The sequence below is a fragment of the Chiloscyllium plagiosum genome, chromosome 19 (genome assembly GCF_004010195.1).
Source record: "Chiloscyllium plagiosum isolate BGI_BamShark_2017 chromosome 19, ASM401019v2, whole genome shotgun sequence".
NCBI classification, from domain to species: Eukaryota; Metazoa; Chordata; class Chondrichthyes; order Orectolobiformes; family Hemiscylliidae; genus Chiloscyllium; species Chiloscyllium plagiosum.
Window position 1 is genome coordinate 29,348,105 of NC_057728.1, and position 19,201 is coordinate 29,367,305.

Here is a 19,201-nt window from a genome sequence, read left to right on the forward strand (position 1 = left end):
CTCTCTCTCTCACACACTCTCTCTCTCACACACTCTCTCTCTCACACACTCTCTCTCTCTCACACTCTCTCTCTCTCTCTCTCTCTCTCACTCTCTCTCTCTCACTCTCTCTCTCTCTCTCTCTCAGTAAGGAATTCAGTGCAATGAAAGGTGCTGGCACAGGTAGAGGAGAATGGTGAGTTGTTCCAAGTGTGTGAGTAGGCACTGCAGAGGCCATGCAGGGATAATAGGCTAGGGGAATGCGTTGGTGAGAATGTGAGGGAATCTGCTGCATACAATAGTGACAGTGGCAGAACATGAACCTTGGTGAGAGGTAGGTGCAGTAATGATAGTGAGATAATGATGGCACCTTCAAGGATCAGACAATGTAATTGACCTCCTTGTATCATTACTGGGCATTCTTCTGAATCAGGGATCCCACGCTGACCTAGGTGGCAACCTTGGACTAGGCTGGCAGGGTCTGATGTTATGGCCTCCTTAGTTGGTCCTGGTGAAGAGGATGGCCCTAATCTGCACCACCCCATCACCAGGAGTGGAGTTTCAGGTCGCTGTCCAACAAAGTAGGGTGTCAATTTCCCTCAGTCTGCCATGTCTGGAGCAAATAAGAATAGGGTAACTCCAAACTGGAAGCATCTGATCTGGTGTATGGCTTTGTTTTAAATATAACACTGGTGTTGGGAATCCTTGAACGTCCTGGCAAGAATGTGCTTCTACCTGTGGTTAAAGCGACAATACAATGAGAGGGGTGCAAAGGTAATGAGGCAACTTTAAGAAGAGAGCATGAGAAACCCCATTAAATATAATGACCAAAAGCATTCCATGAAACCTTCCAAAATTGATGCTTCACAGAGTCACAGAATTCTTACAGCACAGAAGGAGACCATTCAGTCCATCATGTCTACCTTTAAGGTAATTCCTAATCAAATTCAACCCATACACCAGCAGGTGATCAGCTGAAATGTGTGAAGTCAAGTGATGCTCTATGAATGGAAGTAGATGGTCTTTAGTGATATCATGAATATGAAATTGAAAGCTCATTCCAAGATGAGATACGACACCAAGTCTACAAACGGATTAATTTAATTTCGGACCCTGAGGGGGAGAGGTGTGGAGTAGGCACTAAGAAACTGAGATTAGAGATGTTGCACAAGCAATGGCTTCAATCTTCCTGATATTTAGTCCAAGGAATTTTTCTGCTCATCAGTATGTCAGATATCAGACTTCATGACTGACTATTGGATGTTGGATAAGCAGTTTGATCAAGATTCCTCTGGCAGCAGCAGAAGAATCAAGAAAGGTGATGGTGAGGTAGAGTTAGGCATCGTAAGCATACATGTGAAAACTATAATGCCATGTATTTGGATGATGATACTGAGCGGCAGAACATAAGGCATAAGTGAGGACTGCAGATGCTAGAAACCAGAGTTTAGATCTGAGTGGTGCTGGAAAAGCACAGCAGGTCAGGCGGCATCTGAGGAGCAAGAAAATCGACATTTCGGGCAAAAGCCCTTCATCATGAATGGAGGCAGGGACCCTCTAGGGTGGTCAGAGGGGAGGGTGGAGCGGATAGGTGGGAAGGGAGATTGGCAGGTAGGCTGTGATAGTGAGTCTGTTGCAGTACATGGTTGAAGGGCTTCAGGGCAGAGGAGATGACCTGGGGGTTGCACATAAGGGGCAAGTCTGAGGGTGACAAGAATAGATGAAAGACATCTGGGATGACATTGCAGAAGCAAGAAGCAAAGCCCTTACAATGATTATCTCGCTGTGGTATGACAGGTAAGTGCAGAACCAGATGAGAGCCATTCAAATCAACTTTACAACAGTGGAAAGAGGAAAGAATCGAATGGCCAGTGTTGTTAAAGTTTGCAGAAAGGCTGAGGATAAAAAGTTTGTTACAGTCACAGTGTTGTTTGTGACTTTGAGATCTACTTTGGTAGGGCTGGAAACCAAATTGGAGGGATTTAAACATGGATTCTGGAAAAAATGTGAATGGAATTGGACATTGGAAATGAAGTCTGCGGAGTCATTGGGTTAATAGGCGAATCAAGTGTTTAAGGGGGAAGGGCAGGAAAGAGGACACGAGGAATGTCCAATCAGCCATGATCCTATTGAATGGCAGAATTAGGCTTGAGGGGTCAAATTGTTTCTATTTCTTATTATTTAAGGATTTTTTGAGGAATGGGGTAATGACAGTAGATTTAAAGTAGAGGCCACACCTGAAGAAAAAAATAAAAAGAAAGATTTACTTTTTTATGGTACATTTCCATGGCCATCCAATATTTTGCATCCAATGAAGTACTTTTGTAACTTGAAAAGAACATAGGGGTTTGCTGTTTGAGTTGTATTCTAAAAACAGAAATGTAATAACGGCCAGGTGACTGTTTTTAAAATAATGTTCATTCAGTATTGGTCAAGATGCCATGGATAACTCCCTCTTTTGTGAAATACCACAGTACATTTTATTGTATCCACCCGTGCAAGCAAATGGGCCTCAATTTATCACCTCGTCTGAAAGTAAGAACCATTTACAATATTGACTTAATATGGTTGTTAGCAAATGTAGTTCATCAGCTGATGGGCATGTCATTTGATTGGGCAGGTGGAATGTCTCTTGCCTGAACCTCAAACTAATTATATTCAATTGTATTTGGGTCACATTTGTCAATATCAATTAATTTGTATAACTGATATGGTTTCATTTTATGGTAGCCGTTTTTATGTTGTTTTCTTGTTCACCTTAACATCTTCCCACAATATTAAGATAAATATAATATATAATTGGATAGATGTATCTTATCTATACTTTATCAGTTAAATTCACGATAATGCATCTGTGGTTACATTCTTATGACTCACAACATGTACGATTTTTAAGTTGAAAGTCTGCAACATAAGACTCCAATGAATTGTCTCATATTCTTGTCATTGAAGTATTCTAAGAATATAAGAGGATTGTGATCTGTGCACATAAGCGTCTCCGCCACATTGTTTGTAACATACACATTAAAATGTTGTAAGGCTAGTACCAAACTCAATAGTTTTCTCGATCATGGAGTATTTCCTCCGGTGGATGTTGAGCTTCTTTGAAAAGTAATCAACTGGCAGTTCAATCCCATCCTTATCATCCTGTAGCATTGCAGCTCCAACTCCTATGTCACGAGCATCGATGGCGACTTTAAAAGGTTTTGAAAAGTTTGGTGTAGCTAAAACTAGTTTGGTGGTTATTATGGCTTTCAAATGGTCAAATACCTCCAACACCAAAACTTTGTGTTCTTCTTCAGCAAATCGGTTAACGGTGCCACGACACTGCTGAAGTTTGGAACAAACTTCCAATTGAATTGGCTGAGTCCTAAGAATCGAAGCCCCTCTTTCTTCGAAGTTGGTCATGGAAATTCCTCAATGGCCTTAGTCTTTGTGTTCCATGGCGACAACCTTCCATGATCAATGTTATGTCCCAAGCATGTCTGCTTTCATGAATTCGGTTTTATTTAAGGTTATTACCAGTTTTGCTTTTCATGGTCATTCAAAGAGCTCTGCCAACTGTACCATGTGATCTTTCCAGGATTAGTAAAGATCATTCCATTGTCCAAGTAGACTGCACAGTTTGTTAACCCAGCCACAACTATGTTCATGAGTCTTTGGAATGTGGTGGGTGGGTTCTTCATTCTAAAGGGCATCACTTTGAATTTATACAGCCCATTTGGGGTTACAAACACAGAAATTTATTTTGGCATCTCTGATAAAGGTATCTGCCAGTAACCACGCAGTAAGTCCAACTTGGTGATGTAACTGGCTTGTCTGACTTTCTTGATACGGTCCTTCAATTGAGGAATTGGATATGAGTCCAATTTTGTAAAGGTGTTGACCTTCCAATAACCCACGTCTGGGAACTAAGACGATCGGCGAACTCCACTCGCTCTGGTTGGGTTTGATGATATTGTTGTAGTGCATGGCCTCCACCTCCTTCTTGACCTGTCTGGCTTTAAAAGGATTAAGCCGATAGGGGTGTTGTTTTATTGAAGCAGTACTCCTTAAGTCTACTTCATGTACAATAGCATTAGTCCTCCCCATCTGATTCTTACATATGTCCTTACACTGCAGTAACAAATCTTCCAACTGTCTTCTCTGTTCCAGAGACAGATAGTTTACTAACCTATCCCACTCCTCAAGGACTTCTTCATTTTAAAATCTATTTTGAGGCACATCAAAATCCACATCATCTGGATTTAATTCCTCACTTTGTGGGGCCTGTTTCTCCCGTTCTTTCTCTCCCCTAGTTCTCTGGAGGCGACCTACACAATCATTTATTACCCGTGTGAAAGGTTCTTCAAATGCGGGAATTGGCAACAAAGGTGCTGGGTTTATTACAGCCTATGACTTACCTACTGTTTGGCATGTATGACATGTATGGCAAAAGTTAACCACATCCTTGTGCATTCCAGGCCAATAAAAATGTCTTTGTACCTTAGCCTGAGTCTTTTGTACCCCTAGCTGACCACCTCCAGGTAGTTCATGTGCTACCCGTAACACTTCCTGCCTGTATGCTACCAGCAACACAATCTGGTGCACTTTGGCCCATTTCTCCTTTGTAGTAACCTGCCGTGGTCTCCATTTCCGTCTTAGGATGTTATCTTTCAGATAATAACCCTCCAGAATATTCTCTACATCCTTTTCGGAGTACACATCCACGTATATATCTTTTATCATCTTGACTTGCTGTTGCAAGTCCTTTAGCCTTTCAGGACTAAATATATCTGCCTGACCCTCTGCCTGTTCAGGTTTTTCCTGCTCCATTACGTCAAATGAACCTTTACTTTTAGCTTCATGCTGTGACTTATGATAGTGGGATCTGGTTACTACACAATCTAGGAAAATACCAGGATATTTCTGTTTTAGCTCCTCAGTTTCTTGGTCTTCCTTGGGATTCTCCACTTCTACCTTGGATCCTGCCAAATCATTCCCAATAACAAACTGAATTCCTGGAACTGACACTCTGTCAATCACTCCCACTGTAACTTCTCCAGTCTTGAGTTGGCACTCCCACCTGATCTTTCTTAGGGGAATGCTAAATTTCTGTCCATCTATCCCACAAGTTACCACACTCTCAGGTAATAAATCAAAAAGAGTGCATATTCGCTCATCCCTTACTATTAGCGACTGGTTAGATCTTGTATCTCTCAAAATTATAACTACTTGTTCTTCTCCCCGTTTTTTCTGAGTAAACTTTACCCACAGAGGCAAATTCTTTGTAGAGATCAGGTACCAACTCCATTCCCAGCCCCTGCCTAAGCTGAGTACTTTACTGCACTCCTCTGCTCTTCTTTACTACCTTCAGTAATGCGACCTTCTTTTAGCTTCTTTTCCCACAGTACCTTCCTTTAATGACCAGCACTGAGTTTATGTGTCCCACTTTACCACCGTGGAAACACCTGAGGCTTTCCACCCTCTTGGGCTTCCTTTTTAACCTGTGGTAAACTCTTACTTTACTCTTGCTTTTGTAGTGTAGGATCTCCCCTTCTCTCAATTTCTATCCCTCACAGGATGAAATTCTGGCCGGAAGCTTGTCTTATACACCAAAATATATTCATCAACTAATTCTGTTGCCCTTCTCACTTCCTGAACTTTCTGTTCCTGCACGTGAATTTTTACTATCTCTGGAAATTAAATTCCTCCAGCAGAATAATCTCTTGTAGCCTCTAAAGTCTTATCTATTTTTAAATCACAGACCCCTCTATCTACCCATCTATCTGTGTTTAATTCTTTCGTTCTCAACATAAGTGTGACCTGATTCCTTCTTTGTGTTTCTGAACTGCTGTCTAGATGCTTCTGTTACCAATTCATAATCACTTAAAATAGCCTGTTTGATCTCTTCATAATCTCTTGATGCCTCATCTGACAGCGCGGCAAATACCTCACCACTAGCTCTGCCTACCAGTTTAATCTGAATTGGCTTTTCCCTTAAATCCTCAGATCACTCCATCTGTCTAGCTAATTTTTCAAATGAAATATAGAAGGCTTCAACATCTTTCTCATCAAAATGTGGCAGAGTTTTGACATATCTGTATATATAACTACCATCGCTTTTAATCTTCATCCTGTTAACTTGACTTTGCTGACTAAGTCGCAACTTCTCAAGTTCAAGCTCTCTTTTTGCTCAGCTAAGAACTGTCCCTTTCTTTCTTTTTCCCCTCTGTCTCTTCTCTCGCTCCCTTTCTTTTCTCTCTCTTTACTCAGCCGAGAACGTTCTCCCTCTTTTTCCCCTCTCTTTCTCTTCTCTCTCTCTTTGTTTATCTTCTAACTCCATTTTCCTCAATTGTAATTTAAGATTTTCTACCTCTACTGCACTTGTCTGTTTCTCTGACACACCTAAGTGTTTAAGTAACTCCCTTACAATTTCAGCTTTACTTTTGTCCTTGGTTAAACCCAAATCTAACTTCTTTGCTAATTCTAAAAGTATGGCCTTTTTCTTTCCTTCTAAACTTTCTTGGCAAATTTGAAAATCATCTTCAAATCCTCTTTAGCAATTTAAAGAGCCATTTCTCTCACCTTGAATTTGATAGCCACAAGTCACCTGAAATTAAATAAATTGTCTCACCTATGTTTTATTTAAAGATCTAGGATACTAACCTGCAAGTGTTTTAAATCTGCTAGGATTTTTCGGACCCCCAAATCTATTCAAATCTGTCTAAACCCGTTCAAATCCCGAATCCAAGAAACAAACTAATTTAAACCAGCAACACAGAAAAGATTTATCCCTTTCTGAAATTTCCGAAAATTCGAGAAGCCCAGAACTTTCCTCTAAAGGTCACTATTTAAAGTAAAAATTAACAACTTTTTTTTAAACTCTAACAGAGAATAATTAGCTAACAACTATTTGCAACTCCTTTCTCTAACTTATCTTATACTTTCCCTTGTATAATATTGGTCTGATGAAACCCCTGATTAAGATTTACCATAACATTCAAATCTCAAAACCAGCCAGCTGTTGAATCTTCTCTTTGTATCTTCCTCAGTCGTCGTCGTCTTAGGGTTTCTTTTTCATAGGTCGTTGATAGATAAAGGTACCTTGTAAGAGGACTGTTCTGTGGGCAGTCTGCAAATTTGGTGACTTGGCAGTTCTCCCCCAACTGTTTAATTTGTTCAATATTTATACCCGAAAGCATCAGATCATTTCATTGGTTTTAATATTGTCAAAGTACCAAATACAAACTTGATTGGAGTTTAGTATCTTGGTGCATAATTTAAACTGATTGGCCAAATTTGAATTTGTTTTTGTCTCGTAGCAACCCAGGTACTGCTAGCAGCTGGACCAAATGTTACATTGTAAATTTTCCAGTACTTTGTGTGCCTCTCCAAGTCCTTGCGAGCTTTCGACTCTCTTAAAGATACCGTACCCCTTACACCTTCATAACAAAAAGATAGGAAGGCAAAGTAAATTGGGTCTCGGTTAGAGACCAAACCAGATGCAGTTGACTGAAGGGAAGTGTTGGGTATTGTGCATACAATTTGTAAATTATCCACAACTGCTGATGTGTGGTGTTGTTCATAATGTGTCAACAACGTTTGGATCCTGTTGATAAAACAATATAGTAAATAATTTGTCAATTGTAAATAATATATAATTCTGTATTGCTGAAAGTGATACCGCTAGGTCAAAATGAACAAGGCTTTTTCTACATTCTGAAGATGGCATCCTCAGAAAAAGTAATCTTGTATTTCTATGACTTAGTCCATTATAATATTGATACTATGGTTAGTTTTTATTTACATTGATGGTTCCATTTTCAATTGACATCTCATTCGTAAAGTTTGAGGCACTAAAATGTTTTCTCAATAGAAGGAACCACAAGTGCTGAGGAGGGAACTTTATAAATTTACTTTGCAACAGTCAAGTCACTATTCTTATGTAGGATAACTCAGCCATCATTTTGTGGACCAGCAAGATCAGCATTTATTTTAAATCTGTAAATGCCTTGAGGAATGTGGTTGAGAGCCAAGGTTGGCCATTTCTGCTGATCGTATTCTGCCTAGGTACTGCTATCAAATCCCACTGCTGATGAAACTTCAGCATTACCTTCCAACCCCACATTTAATAATTTGCAGTCGATAAACTTCTGCTCCATATAAACTGGCTCATCCAAAATGTGGCCTACCACACGGAATCTTGCTCCCTTTCAACATTTTTACCAATCTTATTTGTTTTCCTTCAATGCATCTAATGAGTAATTATTGTTCTCACTCAAAGCCGCAGTGTGTACTGCCTGTTTTTCCAACTTGAATTCAATTTGAGTTCTCCCTGTCATCTGTGCCTCAAGTCCCATTGTAGAGCTTGAATGCAAAAACCAAGGCCAGCATTGTAGTGAACTGCTAAAGTGTTACACTGTCAGTGTTGTCATCTTTTGAATGAAATGTTAAACAGAGGCCCTATGTGCCTGCAAAGCCTGAATGTAAGTTTCTTTTGTGTTATTTAGAAGATGACCAGGGAAGTTATGCCAGTGTCCTGACCAAACTTCGTCCCTCAGTCTACATCACAAAAATCAATTATCTGGTCATTATCACATTGCTGTTTGTTGGAGCTACTGGTTGAGCTAATTGCATGCCACATTTCCTGCAATTACAGGAGTGATCCATAGAATCCCTACAGTGTAGAAACAGGCCCTTCAGCCCAACAAGTCCACACGGATTGTCCGAAGAGTAACTATCCAGACCCATTCCCCTACAGTAACCCCTGACTAATGCACCTAACTTACACACCCCAGAACACAATAGGTGAATTGGTACTCCTAAATTGCCCAATCTGCGCATCTTTGGTGTTTGGGAGGAAACCAGAGCACCCGGAGGAAACCTGTGCAGCCATGGGGAGAATGTGCAAACTCCACACAGTCGACCGAGGCTGGATTCGAACCTAGGTCCCTGGTGCTATGAGGCAGCAGTGCTAACCACTGAGCCATCGTGCTGCTCCAACTGTGGTGCTACATCAAAACTGCAGAACGTTTAGGAACGTCCTGAGTCCAAAGACGCTGAACCAGAAGGCCACCTCAATTCTCATCCTCATTTTCAAATTCTTTCAAGGCTTTGTTCCTCTTTCTCCCTATAGACTCTGATCCTTTAACCTACCCCTGTGTCCTATGTTTCAAAGCAAGCTCTTACTTTAATCTTCTTTATTAGTGCTACAAGAGCCCTTTAATGCCCCCACATCTGGTCAGAAGGTCCATATTCAAATCCCAACTGCCACAGAGGTATGTCATAATATGTCTGAAATGTCCTAGGTGATATCTGCATTCTTCTGATTCCAACCTCTTGAGCATTTCAGATTTTAATAAATCGACTGTTGTCTGCCATGTTTTCGCTATCTGGGTTTATCAATTCTGGAATTCTATGCCTAATTCTCCCATTTCTTTAATCAGTTAAGATGATTCTTGAAGCTTACTGCTTTGACCAAGCATTTGGTCTTCTGCCCTAACATCCCCTTAGATTGCAAGGCACCAAATTCCATTTTTCAAAGCTGACATCAAGCATTTTGACATTTTGTACTATTTTAAAGATGCTATACAAATACAAGTAGTTGTCATTACTGTTGAGTTTGAAACCCCATTCTAAAGATTTGAGATCAACTTGTGTTTACTTAGCAGTAACTTTTCTGCACTAGTAATGCAGAGATCCAGGCTAATGCCCTGACAGCACTGATTCATGTTCCAAGATGGCAGCAAATGGAAATTAAATTCAACTAGTAAATCTGGGACATAAAACGTGAGTCTCAATAATCATAACTAGCAACAATCATTGATTTGTTGTACAAAATATGAATAGGAAGGGTTTGGAGGGATCTGGGCCGGGTGCTGGCAGGTGGGACTAGATTGAGTTGGGATATCTGGTCGACATGGACCGGTTGGACCAAAGGGTCTATTTCCATGCTGTACATCTCTATGACTCTAAAATCCATCTAGTTTACTTGTATCCTTTAGGGAATTAAATCCACCATCCTTATCCAGCCTGGTCCACATACGACTCCAGACTTGCAGCAATGTGGTCTGCTTTTTAACTGCCCTCTGTAATTGCCCAGCGGACCCCTTAGTAGGCCACAAATGCTGGTCTTGTCAGTGGCACCTTCATCCCATCCAATGCACTGTTCTAGTTATCTTTGTGGAACACTTTAGAACCCTGAGCAGTTGAAGGGATCCGTTAGGGATGCTAACTGAAATCATAGCAATGGTGTCAGTTTGTGTGGGATTTTTGAAGCAGAACTTTAGTCAGAGGTAGGAACTTGAGGTGAACACTTCTGAGCATAAAGTTTAGAAAATAATACGTTCTTTTATTTGGCACTTTTCACAACTATCAAATGTATCAATCCAGTCATTTTGCACCGAGGTACCTCCAACAATGAAGTAGGAACGTTTGAAGTGAGTTAACCTTTATTCGATTGCTTGTAATCAGTGTTTCATGCAACTAAGAGGAATGTTTCTTTATTTAACCATGACATGTGAAGTGTTCTTTTGTAGACCTGGAACAAATGGAGTCAATGTTGTAAGCATTCAAGTTGGACAAACAACATTGGTGGAGAGAATGGACAAGTTAACATTTCAAATATGGGTCCTTTGTCAGACCTGGAAGAAATTGCAGAGGGACAATCTATAGAAAGCCATCAAGAAAGGAAACAGGAGAATATCAACGTGAGAAAAATTAATGGTGCATAAAGTAATTAAGGGGAAAGTTGGCAATAATTAATTACAAATTTATCAACAAGAGACTTTGATTTTGTATTAGTGAAACATACAGGCCATATGAATAGCTGAGGAATTGAGACTGGTTGGTTGGTGAGTTTAAGCATGAAAACCCGACTAAACTGAGATGGTTACAATCTTCCAGGAATCTGGGAGAAGAGAAGAAAGGATAGATGCTAAGGGTGCAACAACTGAGACTCCCTGCTGCAAGCACAAAGCTCTTCTCTTTTCCCCCCTCACCCTGTCCCAATCCACATGTTGACACACCCATCCCATACTACCACAACTTCCTGCTGATGAGAAATGGGAATCATATAATCCACAGTCTGATTTTACTAAACACAGCTTGAGAGGACTGCAAATTGCTAGTGGAAGGAAGGGCTGGGCAATGAGAAGCAAAAATTAAAAGAATGCAGGTGATTTAGAGTTGTAGCGTAGGAGGGGTTAACGGAAATCAGATAGTTTTGATTGCAAGGACAAACATCTTAAATTGGAGGCATTAGGGGAGTAAGAACAAACGTGTGAGAGGACCTAGCTGGACTTGGGTGTGGATTAGAACACAGACAGCAGAATTTTAGATGAACCGAAGTTGATGAATGGAGGAGTGTAGCCAAGAGAGTTCTAGTTAGAGATAACAAAGAACGTGGGTAAGAGTATCAGCAATGGATTGCCTGATTGTCTCCCTTAAGCCATCTAATAGTATTGGTCATAGTGAACTTTATGTGGAGAGGCTATGTAGTCAGAAACTGTACTTGGGGTCAAATGCGACAATGATTGCAAATAGTTGGCTTCTGTATGAGCTGATGTCCAAGGAAAAGAATCAGTGGTGAGGGAGCAGAGGTTTGCTGGGTCATAAATAATAGCCTCATCTAATGCTTAGGTTAAAATTATAGTTTATCCAATACTGGATATCTGACATTTTGAGGAAAATTTAATATACAACATGAAGAAGTTAAGTTTTTAATTACGGACTTTTGCCGAGCTGATGAAAGTAGTTGTTGCCGAGTGACTGATGGGTTCAGCCATGTAAGGATCTCTGTGAATTACAGTTGAGGTGGTGTTGGTCCAAGCTCAAAATCTGAACCATTTCTGTTAAGTTGCCTTTATCTCCCAGAGGATCTTTGTAAATTTTTAACCAATTTTAGCTCGTGAGAATGCCACATACTGCTTAGCTTTAATTCTTCCAAAAAACCTTTTGTATCATATTTAATAAAGGAAAAATAATTGCCAATGGGAATAAGTCACAGAAATTCAAAATTGAAAATGGCTTGCTCTCACATACAGGACCAAAGCTTGTCATTTCACTTTTTGAGCAGTAATAAATTGAATTTCACATACTCTTTTTCCCTAAAGCTGAGTTTTTCAAACTTTTGCGCTTGGCTTGCGCCTGGGTTAAATTTGTGTTCTGTTGAATCTCAATTCAGTAATTTTCCTCTGTGCCATCACATCAAACTAATAAAGCAAAATAGGGAGACAGAGGAAGACTGGAATAAAATTCATGCTGATGATTTGTCCCTCCTGGCAAACTTTAATTTACGGTCTACAAAGGACCAATATAAAATAGGTATTTGTATAATTCTTCAAAAAGATGGGTGATTTTTATGTATAAAATTGAAATTGAGCAAGATTTTCCTGCATTTTAGACCGTGTGTTCACCTGTTAATGTTATATATCTGAAGTTAACTTGTCAGTCACCAATTTAAACAAGTTGTGAGGACCATATATTTTTATTTCACTTATTTTTTATAGTGGACTGAACTGAGGAAATAACTGTTTTGCAACAAATGACTACGGAGGGAATTGCTGTACTTCTATGATGAGTTTCAGTAGCTCTGTTTTGCGTTCACACTCTTGCTTTGCAGATAATGGGGAAAAGTATAAACTGATCACACTGCATTGGTGGTCTATGTACAAAGTGAGATTCAGCTATAACAGGTTGCTGATTGGTTTGATGAGTTGTGACCCGTTGTAGATTTCAAAAGCCATCAGCAACCATCTGATTGTCTCTTGTGTAGCTGAATAGCTTGTGGCTGTTAATAGTGGTGGCAGAAGCTTTCAGACTGCAAAAAGCTCAGTTGATGTGTCTCTCCGGTGAAATACCTAAAGCCTGAAGAAAGCCAGTTTATTTTCTCCAACCAGTAAGCTGTGGCCTTTTAAGCAGTAAATCAGAGATTTTATGACTTCTTAACCAATTGCCTTGTGCTTTTTGTGGACAAATGAAAGACCTGAAGGATTTAAGAAACCAAAGGAATCTCTCCATCAAATCAGAGGACTGGTGCTATTGAAATTCTCACCCATTTATCCTCTACTTCCATAACACCATTTCTTTTTGTTTGTGTGTGTATGGGGGATTTAAGGGGATTAGAGTTTTTAACCATGTGTTATATGAGAGCAGTTCATAATTGATTATCTGTAGTTTGAATCTTTTTTTATTTGTAATTAATAATAATTCTTGTTAAATACAGGTTGTTCTGGTATAATGCACATTACAATAACATGAATTAGCTATAACATGATTGACGAATGGCTGATGCTATTTGGTTAATACAAACTTTCTACTAAATAAATATAGCGATTTTCTATAGCAGTTTTCTATAACTTTATTTTCTATAGCACGGGAGGAACACAATTGTCACGTTATAGCAGAGCAACCTGTACAGAAACTTGGTCTGTTTTCCGTTAACCTGTGTCTACCACAAAGGTAAATTAGGGATTTTGTGTACTTTGATCAAATGTTTGTTTTGTGTCAGCTCTGGGATTAGTATGGCTTGATTTCCAGTGTGCTATCCTAGTGAGGCGTAACTTTACAATGTGGAGATCTAATCTCTATGTTAGACATATAGCAAATTTGAAATTCGACCAAGACCCAATAATGCTAATTTGTAACCTGAAATTACCATCAAAAGACTTCAAACAAAGTTACAAGTAACAAGAAAAAAAAACTGAGATGTTTCATTTGAAGTGGGACAGAAGTTTATTACCATTCTTGGCTTTAATAACTATGTCTACTAAACATTGAAGGGTCGATGTCATTTAATATGCTTTAATAATTGCACTGTTTCTTTTTCTCAATATGTTCCTGATTTGAATATCATTTATTTCTATTAATATTTTGATTTTGTCCATTTGACATATTAGTAGCAATTCTGTCTTGAAAAGTTGAAAAGTATAAACATGAACACATGGTATTGGTTGACATAGAGTGTGGGATGTGACCATTTGGTGGTATTTTTTGCCCATCCCTAATTGTTCTGGAGAATTGTTGGTTAGCTGCTTTGTTTAACTTCTGCTATGTATGTGGTTTAGGCCCACACTTAGAGCTACTGGGGAGAAAATTCCAGAATCTTGACCCAACAAAAGTAAAGGAACAATGATATTGTTTCAATACAGGATGATGTGTTTTAGAACTGAACTGTGTATGAATTACTATCTTTGGATTAGTGGATTAAGGTAGATCTTGAAACAAAATCCTGTGGAATTAGTTTAAGAAATGTTCTGAACAAATTTATCACAATTAATATCTCTAGGCTTGATTTGCCTTCCTTTTGTGGGGGACTTTTGCTTAAATTTGCTGATATATCATTCTTGAGTCAATTTTGGAGGGAAATATGGATATCTGTTTAACAGCAGACTACTGAAAATTTGAAAGAAGTTTAAGTCTAGCTGTGATGATTTCTGGGATGTGAGACGCACAAACGAGTCTACAAAGCATTCTTGATTTCTGCTATATTCAAGTACTGAATGGAATTTTGTAACTCTTTCCATTCCTTACCAAAACCCCATTGTAACCCTGAAAGGAAAAATCCAATCTGTTCTAGATATTCTTCCTTATCCACCTTTTGGAAACTCCCAATTAGTGATTTTAGACTCTCATTGGCAGAAATCTTGCCAAGTCACAGCAAAAGTCAACACCATTTACGCTGACCTCCATTTCCTGCGAATCATTGGCAATCCCTCACAAATGAAGATGACTCTCTTCCAATCTCGTGGTGAGTCCGTAAGTGGTTCCATGGACCGATACGGCTTCCGCAAGCTCTGTTAGACTTGGGACAGAAGTTCTTGTGAGAAGAGATGGTTGAGGTGTTGATGTGACAGCGCACTCCTTTCACTGTTTTCATCTGCTTTTTCCCAAAGGCAGGTCTCAAGTGCTCAATGCATTCCCGGATACTTCTCCTGCACTTTGGACAGTCTTGGGCCAGTAATTCCCAGGTGTCTGTGGGAATGCCGCACTTTTCCAGTGAGGCCTAAGGGTATCACTGAAACGCTTCCTCTGTTCACTTGGGGCTTGCCTGACATTTTGAAGCTGCAAGTAGAGCATCTGCTTGGGGAGTCTCATGTTGTCCATGCATGTCCCAGCCCAACTTAGTTGATCAAGGGTGGTCAATGCCTTGAAGTTGGGAATGTTGGCCGAGTCAAGGACGCTGATGTTGGTGCATCTATCTTCCCAGTGGATTTGCAGGATCTTGCGCAGGCATCATTGATGATGCTACTTGAAGTGTCTGCTATAGACAGTCCAAATCTCATAGTCATATAGGAGGGTGGGAATCACCACAGCTCTGTAAATTCTGTAAATGTATAATATGATGGATGCAATAGATATCTTCTCACTTCAACTGGAATTTGAACTAATGTATAATCTTTTGTATTCAATTTCCCTCACAATGCACAATAATGTTCTATTAGCTTTCCTAATTACTTACTACTGTATATTTGCATGCAAGCTTTGTAGAATTCATGCAGTAGGATTCCTAGAACTGTGTTTCTAAGTTCAGTAGTCTCTAACCGTTTCTATATGTTGCTTTTTTTTATTATTCTTGCAAAAATAGACAATTCGGTATTTCCCACATTAGACTCCATTTGCCAACTCGCTTAACCTACCTTTTGTGGCCTCTTTATGCCATCTTGCTTTCATGCTTACCTATCTTTAAGGTATATGGGCACAACATGTGAAATTAGCATTTTATTATGTGAGACTCTTTTTTTTAATCAGTGCTTTGTTGATCACATTCCTAGGTGTTGTCCACTTTTCCATAAAGAACACAAACTGATGTTCCTGATGGCTAAATCTGTTTAGTAACTTGAAATAAATACCACAAACTTAGCTGTTTTGAGATGCCAGTTATGATGTGTCTGGTATTCTTGGAATCCCTGCATAATTTTCACAACCAACCTGTTCAATCATTTCTCTGTGCTATTTGCGTCTCTTGTCTGTTATGAAACTTTGGTTACAGAAACATGATTTTGACAATTGTGTTAGCTGGGATGATATCGATACTGAAAAACGTCCACTGTTTTGTTTGATGAAAGTGACAAGTTTTAATTTAGCTTGCTCGGAATTTCATATATCTTTTGTCTTCCACTTAAACAGGAACTAGAAGAGGCTCTCCTGATAAATGATATTGACTTTCTTGATGACCTGATTGCTTGTTTGCTTCAAGGCTGCTATCAGCGCAGAGACATCACGTATGTATAAAAATTCTTTTCTTGTTTACAGTTGTACGAGAATGGCTGTAGCTTAAGCATTCCATTGTTGATGTTTCTAGTCAAATTTGTCAGGAAAATAAGTAAAATTTTGAAATCCAAAGGAAGAGTTATGTTTGCTTAAGGTTTAGTTTGGTTTAATCAATTCAAAATAAGCATTATAAATTTACTCCTGATATACTATATAATAGTGAAATTTGACTTCTTCAGTACCATAACTCAGTGGCTCTTGTTTTCACATTGCTTTTGTGTAATGGTTGCCAACCCTGAAATCAGGGTTTTCACAAAATGCATTTTGAATAATATTAGCTGCCCCAGAATTTGTAGTCCTATAGTTAAGCTTAGTTTTAAAGTAAATGTACTGCAAAGGGGAATAATATTAGCAAATCAAACATTTCATTAAACTTAGGTTTTTTTCATATTTAGAATATATTTAAAATAATCTCAAGTAATTGCAGCCACAATCTCAGCAATATATACTTCCCACAAGAATTCAAAGTGAATAGTAAATAGGCACCTAATCATTGTCGATAGCTAAATATGCATTTCTGATTTCAATTGGTGTGTTGGCAATTTATTTCACTTTATCTTCTTTTATGTCAATTCTTTCAAAATTTTAAATCTGAATTCACACAATATTTGAGCAACCTTAAGGTACAGATGTTGCATAATCCAATGTAAATGTCCTGTTTCTCCTTTTTTGAAATTCCGACTTTTAAGTTGTACATAATTCTTATTCAGAGTTCTTGGATTTAGGGTGATTCTGTTATTTTCTGTTCTTGTCTTCAGATTGATTTTCTTTCCCATTTATTTGCAATCCAGTATCTGTAGATCTTTATCTCTCCTGCAGCAGGATGTAATCCTTGATGTGATGGGGAAGATGATGACCTAGTGATATTATCACGAGATTATTAAACTAGAGACCCAGGTAATTTTGAACAGCCGAGTTCGATTGCCAACATGGCAATGGTGGAATTTGAATTCAGTAAAAAGCTGAATTGAGAGTTTAATGATAATGAAACTGTTGCTGATTGTCAAGAAAAGCCCATCTAGTTCGTTAATGTCCTTGAAGGACTGGTCTACACATGACTTCAGACCCACAGCAATGCGGTGGACTCTTAACTGCTTTCTGGATAATTAGGGATGGGCAAATATTGCCCAGTGACACCCATACCCTATGAATTAATTTTCTTTAAAAATGTGATTATGTAGATGTTTTGGGTTACAAGCTGTTTCTTTTGGTGTGTTGATGCAAACCATGTGAGGAAGAACTTTTCTTTCTCCGAGCTTAAGCTATTTTGGACATTTTTTTAAATTTGGAAGTAACTTTTGACTCTTGTTGTTCTGCATCGACAATGTTTTTTCTTTCTTCATTCATGGGATGAGGACATCGCTGGCCATTCAGCATTTATTGCCCAGTTAAGAGTCAACCACATTGCTGTGGTTCTGGAGTCACATGTAGGCCAGATCAGGTAAGGACAGCAGTTTCTTTCCCAAGTGAACCAGATGAGTTTTTCTGACAATCAACAATGGATTCATGGTCATCGTTAGATTCTTAATTCCTGATATTTTTATCGAATTCAAATTCCACCATCTGCTCTGTCAGGATTCGAACCTGGATCCCCAGACATTATCTGGGTCTGTGGGTCGACTGTCCAGCAATAATACCCGCTACGCCAAAGCCTCCCCAATTGGTAATGGTCAAATTTCAGCTGGCAGCACTCTGATCTAGCAACTCAACTCAAAACTAGACATGCCTGCAGGAATATGAGCCATTGGCAGCAGCAGTGTTGTATTCAGCTACAATCTCCTGACCCACTTTGTCACTGACAGTACTATTATCTTAAAGCCAAGGGATCGGCCAAGATTGCAGGAGAGCACCGAGGAGCAGCACTGGGTATACCTTTATTTTTAAAAAGTCAAGCTTTTTTACTGTCATGCAGATTGCTGTTCTGGCCCTTTTTTTAATAACTAAAGAAAGGAATTCTGCAATTCTGGGAGATTTCACTTGGGTCCCCCTCAGCAATGCCAGACATACTTCAATTCTGACTGTTCTTTCACAGTATAGAACAATCAGAGAATGGCAAGCCACGCCCCCTTTTCACAGCAGTCAACTGTCATGTTCTGAAATTTAAAATTCCTGGCAGCCACCTTGACAATAGCTGTCAAAGTATGTTTAATACTAGTTCATAGAGTCATAGAGATGCACAGCATGGAAACAGACCCTTCGGTCCAACCTGTCCATGCCAAGCAGATATCCCAACCCACTCTAGTCCCAGCTGCCAGCACCTGACCCATATCCCTCCAAACCCTTCCTATTCATATACCCATCCAAATGCCTTTTAAATGTTGCAATTGTACCAGCCTCCACCACTTCCTCTGGCAGCGCATTCCATACATGTACCACCCTCTGTGTGAAAAAGTTGTTCCTTAGGTTTCTTTTATATCTTTCCCCTCTCACCCTAAACCTATGCCCTCTAGTTCTGGACTCCCTGACCCCAGGGAAAAGACTTTGTCTTTTTATCCTATCCAGGCCCCTCATAATTTTGTAAACTTCTATAAGGTCACTCCTCCGCCTCCGACGCTCCAGGGAAAACAGCCCCAGCCTGTTCAGCCTCTCCCTATAGCTCAAATCCTCTAACCCTGGCAACGTCCTTGTAAATCTTTTCTGAAGCCTTTGAAGTTTCACAACATCTTTCCAATAGGAAGGAGACCAGAATTGCACACAATATTCCAACAGTAGCCTAACCAATGTCCTGTACAGCCGCAATATGACCTCCCAACTCCTGTACTCAATACTCTGACCAGTAAAGGAAAGCATACCAAACACCTTCTTCACTATCCTATTTACCTGCAACTCCACTTTCAAGGAGCTATGAACCTGCACTCCAAGGTCTATTTGTTCAGCAACACTCCCTAGGACCTTATCATTAAGTGTATAAGTCCTGCTAAGATTTGCTTTCCCAAAATGCAGCACCTCGAATTTATCTGAATTAAAC

General features: G+C 39.4%; 1 protein-coding gene across 2 annotated transcripts in view; it reads left to right on the forward strand.

Moving 5' to 3' along the window:
• The window catches only part of LOC122559638 (cat eye syndrome critical region protein 2-like), a 144,723-nt gene that overhangs the window by 37,786 nt on the left and 87,736 nt on the right, over window positions 1-19,201 (forward strand). For both annotated transcript variants that reach the window (XM_043709441.1, XM_043709444.1), the window contains exon 2: window positions 16,090-16,184. In XM_043709441.1, coding sequence (XP_043565376.1) covers window positions 16,090-16,184 — 95 coding nt within the window. The remainder of the gene's footprint in view (window positions 1-16,089; window positions 16,185-19,201) is intronic.